General features: G+C 40.5%; 1 protein-coding gene and 2 long non-coding RNA genes across 4 annotated transcripts; 2 read left to right on the top strand and 1 right to left on the bottom strand.

The window, feature by feature from the left end:
* The first annotated feature begins 200 nt into the window (after positions 1-200).
* On the top strand, positions 201-687 carry LOC137242075 (uncharacterized). Its single transcript, XR_010950074.1, has 2 exons — positions 201-299; positions 381-687. It is a non-coding gene; the product is annotated as an uncharacterized lncRNA (long non-coding RNA).
* Positions 688-2,271: 1,584 nt separating this feature from the next.
* On the bottom strand, positions 2,272-3,380 carry LOC137239605 (uncharacterized). The gene is made up of 2 exons (XR_010949431.1): positions 2,848-3,380; positions 2,272-2,777 (listed from the first exon to the last, which is right to left on the bottom strand). It is a non-coding gene; the product is annotated as an uncharacterized lncRNA (long non-coding RNA).
* Positions 3,381-4,163: 783 nt separating this feature from the next.
* On the top strand, positions 4,164-5,347 carry LOC137242076 (uncharacterized). Of its 2 annotated transcripts, none has more exons than XR_010950075.1 (5): positions 4,164-4,251; positions 4,321-4,660; positions 4,717-4,800; positions 4,862-4,951; positions 5,006-5,347. XR_010950075.1 is itself a non-coding variant. In XM_067769447.1 (5 exons), the coding sequence occupies exons 2-5, from the start codon at positions 4,596-4,598 to the stop codon at positions 5,267-5,269; spliced, it is 492 nt and encodes a 163-aa protein (XP_067625548.1). In that variant the 5' UTR covers positions 4,164-4,251; positions 4,321-4,595; the 3' UTR covers positions 5,270-5,347. The 2 variants fall into 2 exon arrangements, 1 of the variants encoding a protein (XP_067625548.1); XM_067769447.1 differs by having other exon boundaries at positions 5,017-5,347.
* Positions 5,348-11,686: the final 6,339 nt, after the last annotated feature.

Below are 11,686 nucleotides of genomic sequence, written 5' to 3' on the forward strand. Positions count from 1 at the left end.
CCGTCAACATTGACTTGCCTTCCAAAGCTCGATTCCTTCGGAATATCGTGTATCTCAAAAGCATCAGCGACTTTGGATTCTGGATCTGATTACGCAAACTGAGTCTTCGGTATGGAGAGAGCACTTTGAGTCACAACACACTTACCATGTCGTCTACAATCGTGTCTCCTCTGTAAGAGCCTTCATTTATTGACTTATTTCACTTTTCAAAATTATTATTTTTTTATTCTTTCAAAACTTTTTGGCTCAACACATGAAATTAAATTTACAGTTTAGCTTTCTTCAAAAGCAGACAAAAAGTAAGTTGCACCGCTGGTACTTGCATATGCTTGTCATACTTACCGTTAACTAAGCAACATCTTTCTCTTCTACTCTTCTAGATAACTACCTAAATAGTTTAAGCAAACTACATAACAGAATCGAATAAAATGTGTGGCGGCTGCTGTAGTCCTTGCTGCTGCTCTCCTTGCGTCTGCCCTTGCCGTTACTTGAAGCGCACCGACTTCCCTTGCCGTTGGCCCTGTCCGTGCAAGGCGCACTGCTATAATACACCGCCAAAGTGTTGTTGTTAAGCAACAACTTTCGGAAAATATTGGGACTGGAGTTCGTTGCTGTGATTTCGTTTGAGATTAACGATGCTTTTGAATTAAGAAAGTTCTCAAGTTATAAGAAAAAAATAAAGTAAAACTTTGGTAAAAATATTAAGGATGTATATGGATCCGATTGAGGAAATCAGATAAGGGAGTATGAAACAGAGGTGGCTAAAGATGAGGATGATTAGATGGTTTCCAAACTTCTTGGGAGATATGTTAGATACATATTTACTTGAAGTTCTTCTGTACGGTCGGCGAAACCACCTCGAAGAGTTTCCCGAGTCGTTGACCGGATGTGAATAGGGTAGGCTCAAGTACAAGCCAGACTGCATAGGGAACGATTACTAACCCTTCGAATAAGGATATGTGGATATTAAGCTCTGAAACCCTTCACGATATTTTTGGGCGCGTATTATCAGTCGACCTTTATTCTTGACTTTTGCCCAGATTTTAACCGCAGGGTGGGCTCCCCAAAGGAAGGAAAGGTTTGGGATATTAAGACTACAATCCGCCCATGACTTAGACCGTTGTTGAGGCCATTTAAGCTGGGTGATTTGACCTCGCATCCTCCTACATGGAAAGGTTTTCCGATTTATTGAGATGTAACGCATAAACGTCAAAAGGGCAGAGTTCTATCATGACCCGTTTCTATAGGCGAAAATCACATTAGGAACCCGATTTGTTCAGCAGTTTGCTAACAATCACTTTCGGCCAGAAAGATCCGGCTATCGCGTACAGGGTAGAGTTCGCCAACAGGTGTTAGTACCGGTACATACCAGATTCATTTTCTGCAAAGGACTGTTCATATCCCTAACAATCTCCTAAACGTTTACGATTGTTTTTTCAACGAAAGCTACAACCACCCAGATAAGCGTTTGCTCAGCTGACTCAACGCCCAGCTGTACACGAGCAGACTAAAGATGGTCAGGTCCTTGATTACCGCTTGCCTATGCAATAAAGCGTTTAATTTTGTAAACTGCGATGGTATCCTATCCATCCACCCAACTTGGAGATTACATCGAGCTCTAGCTACAAACTCTTAGAACCCTCAACCTTCCCTTAAAATTTTGATTCATCCACGAATCAGTTAAGTCAATGCTGGTAGGAATGCTACATCTTTTTTAACAGGGTCGCAGCCTTTTATACCGCAAAATTCCCCAGCTGTATGTATGTATGCATATTCAAGACCAATCTTGGCCCGAGTTCGTTTACTACCGCAACGTATAGACACATCCGCGCGGCGATCCTCTGAACCATGTATCATCTGAACACTTTTCTCTGGATTGTATCCTTATCGCACTCGGCGACGACAGCACAGTCGAGTGCTATGCTTAGTCTATAACGGAGTCAAAGTGCAGTGGATGTTGTTGGTGAAACAAAATTCGGCCTTGCTTACTTTCACAGTCGTGATGGGTATAACAGCCTCCGGTAGAGTAAACCTCGACTCGAGTAATTCCGGTACATAGTATATCAACCGACAATCTCTGTGGTGCATTACGAGGGGAGTGTCACTAACTAGACTAATCGGACCTAACAGCCGAGGGATGCAAGTTGAAATGGCGACAGATGCAAAAGATTCACCCTATGGAGGGGGCCATCTCCTTAACATTAGCCGCAGTATTGATCCTCCTTGATCAAATCCTTACCCTAAGCGATCCAAGGAAACGTCTATAAGATATGTAATATGGCTATTTCTTTTTAATTTATTTTTGCAAATCAACAAAAGTCAAAATCATTCTTATAAGATCGTATCACAGCTTAGAAAATATGAGGCTGGATTCGTTAGTCCATCCACGATCTTCTCAAAAATGGTATGAAAATTGCTGTTTTACGTTATACGTTTTTCTTGAATCGTAATCTGTTCTTATGAAATTTTCAATGCCCCACTACAACTTAAGATGCAACTATCAGCTCTGCTCTACTTTTTGAAACTCATCCTGATCCTCCACCAATATCAATGCATACAGCATGGATTTGGACAACGGTTGGAGCATGGATCACAACATGGTTCGCACGGTGCCGGACAACAATTTGGGCATGGAGGACCGGGCGGTATACATGGTGGTCCGTAAATTCCGTGCGCACCACAAGCAGTTATGGGACCATAAGGGCCGATGGGTCCATATGGGCCAACTGGAGCAACCGAAAACCCGCAAGGATCGCACATCTTTCGTTGTTTAGGGGCTGTAGATTGAGAAAAAAGTTATGAAAAAGTGTTACAAGCTGTATAATTGCACACAGGTTGGCAGCTTACCTTTTTCCTTATCGACTTTGTTAAATAATTTGCTCCTTCTCGAAACGAAAACTTTTTGTAATGAAATATTTTTGTAAAGTTTTTTGAAGAACGTGCCAAAGGTAAAGAGTTTTTGTGACTTTTTGTAAAATATAAGTTGTTTGGTCAGGTCCATGATACTTGATGGTTAGGTGAAATTTGGATCAAAGTAGTTGTGTGCTTCGACAGCCGAAGGATTTGATCACATTGAAGATCTCAGCTACGTACGCCGCGTCGATGGATTCTGCAGCGTTCACACATAGGACGCCAAAGTGTTTTGTTCATGAATGAATCTTCCGTACGCCTGTTCCTCAATCAGTAAAGGTGGGCTGACCATTGTAGAGGACTCTGTCGTCTAACGTTATTTTTTGATGCATTTCACGGAGGATCAATCTAATAGTTTTCCGTCGCTATACTCTTGATTCACGCAGACACTCTCAACGGAATCCAAGCTTCATCAGCTTCCGTCATTTAAATACGCAATCGAGAGAGAGAGAGTGAGGAGTACCAGAGAACGCACAGCTTCTGTGCTGATCTAAGAAAAAAGATATCGACAAAGTATTTAGCAACTCTCACGAAGGTGTATTGTTTGACCCGAGACGATGCGTAAGTATTTTAAGCTGGCTAGTTTCATTCTGTGGTCGACAAGGCCAAAAGGTCAGCCGACAGGCAGCTGTGATATAGAGAAAAAATCACATTAATCATAGAAGTCATCAACAAAACTAAAGTCTACGGGCTAAGGAACTTAAAACATACCTACGGTAGGCCGCGATCAAACTCTACAGACCCAAGGTTCAAGGGATAAAAACGATCTTTCCGATGCAGTTGAGCTAGTATCAACTTTAGCCTTCAGGGAACGTTTTTGCGATTGCAATAACATCAACCAAAGCCTGCAAAACGATAAGCCAAGACGGTATATCTGATGACTTTGAGCTCGGAGAAGTAAGTCATCTCATGAACGTCTTCAACCTCTCTCGGTCTAACTTTGCATTTCAAAAGATCGGAACGCTCTAATAGTGGAGAGAATTATCGAACGAGACACCCTTAGAGTGGACCGTAAGATGCTATCGACTGTCTGTCATCGTAAAATCTTGGGACCGGTCATGAGCTTCGACTCACTTATGTATATGGATTTCAGGCCAAGCTTTCCACTTTTCAAGCAGATGGTGCCCTTAAAACCTTCGCTGAGAACTGCCGGATATTCGAGCTATCGGCGAATAGCAAACTACTGCTACACATCACAAGTGTTTTTAAGGGCTAGAAAGTTTTTGCGTGTCTGAAATTGCTCTTCCTTACACGTCACAAAATAAAAAAAATCGATTCGTTCATCAAAATTTCAGCCAACAAAAACATCACAATTTTCCGGAACTCCGTAAACTCAAATCCGTATGTTAATTTTTGTTCAAATTGAAGACATGCTAATCCTTTGCGAATTTCTAACGTCTTCTTTTACAGTCTCTTTCCTCTCAATCAAAATTACTATGTGTGATCGTTGCTCTAATAGAACTGGCTCGAGTGCCACGCCTGGTTGTTACGGCACTGGTGCTTCATGCTGCGCTAACGGTGCTTGCTGTCGCCCATGCCAACCACAAAATTCATCCACACACTCAGCTCAGTGGTCTCGCTCTCATCAATCGTATGGTAACAAATCGCAAACGTATTGGGCGCAACAACAAAAAAGATGGGCCTGACTAACAGCCAAGCTAAGAAAGAGTCAACAAATTTATAAAATGAAAGCACGGCAAGAAACAACCTCATTAGTTTGCATACCCTCTAAATGCAAAGCACCGTGTTTGTAAGTGAGAACTAATGGTTTGATTGAAAAAGTCCTTACCGTAAATGTTCTTTTAGAGTGACGAAAGCAACGAGTTCGCTGGAGTTTGCGACACCACCAAAAGTTATAGTCATACCATCTACTTCAAATCAAAAAGTGACGTAAGTGTGCTTGTTATATCTCAAAACTTCAAAAGACTTAACATTTTCATATTTTTGTTAGCGTCAGAGAGGATTCTACAGAGGATTTGAAAAAAGCAACCAAACTTATGATTATTCCATCGAAAATTTTAGATCCAACTGAATCACTAAAGTATGAAATTGTTAAAATGCGAGTTTTCTGATAAAAATTCCAAGTCAAGTGAAGCATACTTTTAGGGTTCTTAGGGTGGAGGACTTGCAGGATACGGAGTTGGTTGTGTTGCATCGAAAATCAATGGCATGCAAATTTCCATCTGATATGCGTCATCTTAAAGTTCAAATTCTAGTGCCGCGCGAGCTTGCCATTGCCGACTGCGTTCAACACACCAATACCCGGCGCTCAGATCTCACTTCAATTCTAGCGCTTGACTGTCGAAGGAAGGCTCAAAAGGTACACCGTTGTGAGCACTTACACATTGAACACCTGTGAAGAGTATGGACCTGCCTTCGATGATCAAATTTGCCCGGAACACCTTACTGAAAACGAAAAAATTGAATAAAAATGAGTAACTTAGATAGCTAAGAACTTGGTTATTTTGATCTTTAGGGAGACAGAATGGGTCAAGCGTTTATTAGGAAGTATTGTGGCGCAACTATGAGCAGGAAAAGGGAGTAAATTAGTACTCGAGCCTCGGTAACTTCACTATGCTGGGCACGGTCGCAACGTTGCAACGCGAATGGCTGAATCGACGTCTGTTAGCATATAATGGATTATGGAATTCCCTGACTACACCACGCCTGTGGGTGTCCGCTGTAAACGAGCTTCGAGTTTATAGCCATATTATTTTCATGGACTACTTTGCAAGCGTGTCGAAATTACACGGACTCATAATAACTCAAGTAAAAACGAGTTTTCTTTACAAATTATGGGAGAAGATTCCCAACAAGGAAAGCTGAAATTATTTCAGAGCACAAGCTGTCTTTGCATACACTCTGCAGACTCTTTGATCTCAAAGTTCCTTAGCGAATGAAGAGGTTGAACGAGAACAACTACATATAGAACTTCACCGGTACTGCAGCTAAACTAAGCCACGGACACCATTAAACTTAAATCTTGGAATACAATGAAGATCCTGAGCGCTTCGGAAGTCATGTTGGACGATGGAGCTTAACATTTACATAGAAACTCACTTCTTTTTAAAAGGTTAAGTCGGCTTAGGTGATTTCAAGGTTTGTCTGTTGGTCCGTGATTAATTTAAATATTGCATTTTAAACTTCTGTGGGTCAGTGCGTATTCTTGGCTCAGGCAACTAAGTGAATACAAGTCCTAATCATCAAATGTGCTTCTACTACTCGAGTCAGAGCTATATACAAATAAAATCGCAACTCTGATCCTCACGAAATCTCATTATTTCTTGGCGTATACATTTGAGATACCGAGTTCCCTATCCTGTTAGAGACCACGGACGTCGAAAATGCTTGTACCGAAGCGTATCACGCATTCATATTCAATAACCGTAACAACATTCGCCTATACTGCCCAATAATAGTTTCGCTAGGCCTATCAAAACTGGTGAAGACGGTTTACGGCCACCATAATATAGTGGATGATGTAGCGACTTGATCAACCTTTCCACCCCTCTCTGAGGCAAGACTAGATCTGTGTTAATGGATTTCCACCAATTCAAGGTTTCGTAGCAACTCCGTTGACTCTGTTTTCCTGTAGCTATTCCTATATGTATGTTCCTTTTCCTATACCGAATCATATTCCGTTTCCTATTCCTTTCCAATTTCTATTACTCTTATAGTTCCTATTTCTCTTACTATTCCTATTCCTATAACTCCTGTTGTTCCTATTCCAATTGCTTTTAGTCTTACTATTCCTATTCCTCTCACTACTTTTCCTACTCCTATTCCTATGCATAATCTTTTTAATATTCCGAGTATAATTCTTTTTCCTATTCCTATCACTTTTTTTGTTCTCAATCCTCCCCTGTTTCTATTACTCTTCTAGTTCCTATTCCTATTCCTCTTACTATTCTTATTCCTATTGGTCTTCTTGTTGCTATTCCGATTTCTACTACTCTTACTATTCCTATTCCTCTTAATATTTCTTTTCCAACTCCTATGCATATTCTTTTTAATATGCCGAGTCCTATTCCTATCGCTATTCCTATTCTTGATCGTGTATGATGTACTATGGCGACTCCTCTGGTTAGAGGGTAAAAGCGAGATCTAATTATATAAAATTTTTAACTTTACAGCTGACTTCTTGCTTTGGAAAACTCTTCGGAAGCCTGCTAGGGATGGACGGCTGTTCCGAAATAGAGAACCTTAATACGCAAATAGGACTTCTCAGGTTGAAGGATAGAAACGATGGTGTGATGTACGACTTATGTGGTTAGATTCAGCATAACTTGGGTAAGAGCGCTTAGTAGCCAGCCAAACAAAAATTGTCTTGGGATAAAACTGGCTGTAACTTACTCGGGGTCATTATGACAACTACCAAAGGCCGATCTTCAACAAACTTAAAACTGAATCCGGAATAAGCTACAGGGAATCGGGATCGGTTTATGGTCAATGTTCTAACATTTAGTTCTTAAGCCAAAAAAGCCACTTGCTTTAAATTTTAATCCACTCGAGTGCTCAGTGAGAAATATTTAATTTATTGTTTAACGCTTTTTCAAAACAAATCATTCAAAAACTTTTCGGCCTTCAATAAACATCAAAATTGCAATATATCAAATATTTTCTTCAAACTAACAGGTATGTAAGCGTTAACTGTAAATTTTTACACCAGCACCAGGTGCTAAACTACTCTCTTTTATCTCTCCCTTTTGCAGCGCATTTCAACAAAGCAACTCAAAATGTGTGATCCCTGTTGCGGCTGCTGCGGCTCTTACGGTTGTCCGACTGGTCCTTGTGGGCCATGTGGTCCATGCGGCCCATGCCGACCCGGTGGACCATGTCAATCCTGCGGCCCTTGCGGTCCTGGACCGTGTGGTCCTTGTGGCCCATGCGGCTCATCAGCTTGTGGTCCATGCGGCCCATCACCTTGTGCTCCTTGTGGATCTTGCCCACCTTGTGGCTCATGTGGTCCCTGCGGACCATCACCTTGTCCATGTGGACCATGCGGTCCTTGCATTTCGAAGGGACCCTGCGCTCCCTGCGGCACTTGTGGACCTTGCTGCCGACCATATCCATGCTGCTGCCCATTTGGTTGCCCATGCTCTAAGTGCCCCAATCCGTGTCGTTATCTGAAACCGAAATATTAAAATTCTTGGATGGATGGTGTGAGATTGATATCGAAAAAGTTTTGAAAAATAATATAAATATTGTCTGCGACGAATCGGTTGTGTGGAGCAGCGGAAAAAAGCAACAAAAAAACATTTCGGGGCGAAACCTGAATTTCAAATGCACAACTTCGGGAAACCTATGGACGAGTTCAATGACTCATACGCGTGAGTGAGAGTTAACGGATTTCCTATATATTTTATAGCGGCTCTATTCATGGTATCTTGTTCTTGTTTCCTAACTGTACATTTGATATTTTGTATGAAGATTATTTGATAAAAATAAAATTAAATATTAAGTTTTGCAAAATTTTTCGAAAATCTGCCACTTTCCATTTTCGAAAAGGCTAAAAGAAGTGATCTAGTAGGTACATCTTTGTTGTAATTTTTGAAATTTGCTGTAATAAAATGTCAAATATGCTTATTTGAGTTCAAAAATTTCCAACGTAAACACGTTTACCACCAATAAGCAGACTTTTTCGTAACGAAATTTCTTCGTCTTTTTGAAAACGTGAGTAAAATTCGCAAGCGTGCTTTTCTTTAAATCTTACCCGTTGTCTTACACTTTGCATTTCTTTTTTTTTTTTGGTGAATTTTCAGATTACTAAATTAAACGCCTAATGCAGTGCCCTTGCTGGTCCTATCGACCTACTCCGTGTGGTCCGTATGGTCCCTTTGGTTCTTGGGGCTATATTGGACCATGCGGTGCACTAGGTCCATGCACACCTTACGGCGCACCGTATGGCTCGTGTCAACCGTGTGGTTACTCCTGTTGTTACGGCTATGGACGCCGCCGGTGTTGCTGAATTGAAATATTTGCAATTTGTAGTATATCCTTTTAAACTTTGAAATCGGACAGTGGGTTGTTAAGCGAAAATATTTAGCAAAAAAGACGAATGTGAAATATGTTTTTTTTTTTTGAGTTTTTTTAAATAAAGTATGAAATTTTCAAAAACTTAAAGATGACTGTGCAAAGTTTTAAGTGGAGTGTGGAGACATAAAAAGGTTTGTTGAAAAGAGGGGGCTTACCGTAGAACTTACATTTAAATGGCAATCTCCATATCATTGTTATACGCCCAACAACCTAGGACCCAACGTAGTCGATATAGGAGACGATTTAAAAAGGCGTTAATAACAAAAGGCCTGATCCAGTTCGCACAATCCCACCAAGTCCATATCGAAGCTTAAGAACTCGATTCCAGTCCTTAACCTCTACAAAGCTGTAAAGCATTGGCGAATTATCACATAACAATCACCGGCTGGTGATTACATTCGGTGAGTATGTTTGATTGGACTCGTATTGTTGTTCGAACCTATTCAGCCGAGGATATCGGTCCCAGAGTTGATCTTGAACCACACAGTGGGACTGCCAAGTTCAGTTAGTGCTCTCATTACCTCTTTACCATTGAAGTAGAACATTAAGGCAAGCTGAACCTTCTAATTCTATTGACCGCGATCGACAAGCCTCTACTATTCGTGGTACTCTACCACCACACAAGGCCTCATCCTATCATAGACTACCCAGGTTATAACTGATATGTAGATCATGGGTAGCGCTTCCTCACTGCTTCAACCGGGCAGTTTAGTCGACTGGTACCGCTTTGTTTTACTTTATTGTTCATCAGTGAAGATATCTTTTGGGTGTAATCTAGAAAGCAGAACTTATCTTCGGCACATCAGCATGACTTTCGGTAGGAATAATGCAAAACCACTGCCTGCATTCTAAAGCAATGGAAACGCTGCCAGCAAGCCAAGAATTGTTTACACAGTAATCAACATGATACTTCGAGTATGCCGAGAGATACATCCTACCAGCTGAGCTTATAGGAGTGTGAGCTATAAGTTTTCGAAGCACACGGCATTCCTGTTTGTCACCCAACTGTTTAGAGAGGGTGACCACGTAATTCGAAAATATCAAATTGTGGAGCCACTTCAATGAAGGGAAAGTCAAAATAGGCTTACATGAAGCTTAGGAAGCTCCCAGGGCCTAATGGAATACAGACCGCTTCAAGTAGACCCATTACAAATATATGCCCAAATGTTTTGTAGCACATGCACAACAAATGACTCATATGAAAAATCTTGCGCGGTAGATGATAGACAGCACGGCTAGTTTTCATTTCAAAGACTTCAACAGTACATTGTCTTTCAGCCCACTCTCGCGACAACAGTAGACGTTGGGGAAGGATTGTCTCGCCGACAACATGGCTTAAACTTCGATTTTGTCGCTTTCAGGTTTCTGGAAAGTGGACGACTATATCGTATCGTGTGACTTCATATCATATCATATGTTATATCATATTTTATTTTACCATAATATTGATTTATATAGTATCATATCATAGAATTTCAAATCATATCTTATCTTATCATAAAATATCATATCACATTAAATCATATAGTATCATATCATCTCATTTCATATACAAAATATCAGATCTTACCATGTTATATCAAATTATATTATATCGCACACCTAGATCGAAACATTATTTAGAAAACGCGAAAAACTGTCACTCCCATATGCGCAACGCAATTTCACACAGTTCGGTAGACAGAGAATTTATAAGCCTGGATGTACTCATATTCACGAGTTAGCTCCATTTTGATCTATCTGTGCGATATCAAATCCAATATATCATCATATTATATCATATCTTATCTTATCATAATGTATATCATTTCTTATAGCATCATCCCGTGTCATCTCTTTCATATCATATCGTATATCACATCATACCATATCATGCCATATCACACCATATAGTAGACTCGGTTTTTCTTTCCATTTTTATACCCAGCTGTACTTGTACACAGGGTATTATAACTTTGATTGGAAAACGGTTGGTTGTACAGGTATAAAGGAATCGAGATAGATATAGACTTCCATATATCAAAATAACCAGTATCGAAAAAAAATTTGATTGAGCCATGTCCGTCCGTCCGTCTGTCCGTTAACACGATAACTTCAGTAAATATTGAGTTATCTTCACCAAATTTGGTACACGAGCTTATCTGGACCCAGAATAGATTGGTATTGAAAATTTATTGTCTATCAGTGAAGATACCTTTTGGGTCTAATCTAGCAAGCAGAACTTATCTTCGGCACCTCAGCATGACATTCGGTAGGAATAATGCAAAACCACTGTATACATTCTAAAGCAATGGAAATCCTGTCAGCGAGCCAAGAATTGTTTACACAGTAATCAACAAGATACTTCGAGTATGCCGAGAGATACATCTTACCAGCTGAGATTGAAAGAGTGTGAGCTTTAATTTTTGGAAACACACGTCATCCCTGTTTGTCTCCCAACTGTTTAGAGAGGGTGACCATGTAATTCAAAAATACCAAATTTTGGAACCGCTTCATGAAGCTTTGGAAGCTCCTAGGGCCTAATGGAATACCGACCTAGTCAAGTAGACTCATTGCAAATATACCCCCAGATGTTTTGTAGCACATGCACAACAAATAACTCATAGGAAGAATCTTGCGCGGTAGATGGAAGACAGCTAGTTTTCATTCCAAAGATCGGAATTCGAAAGTACATTGTCTTTCATCCCACTCTCGCGACAACAGTAGACGTTGAGGAAGGATTGTCTCACCGACAACATGG

Source organism: Eurosta solidaginis, chromosome 2, assembly GCF_040869045.1.
Source record: "Eurosta solidaginis isolate ZX-2024a chromosome 2, ASM4086904v1, whole genome shotgun sequence".
Lineage (NCBI taxonomy): Eukaryota > Metazoa > Arthropoda > Insecta > Diptera > Tephritidae > Eurosta > Eurosta solidaginis.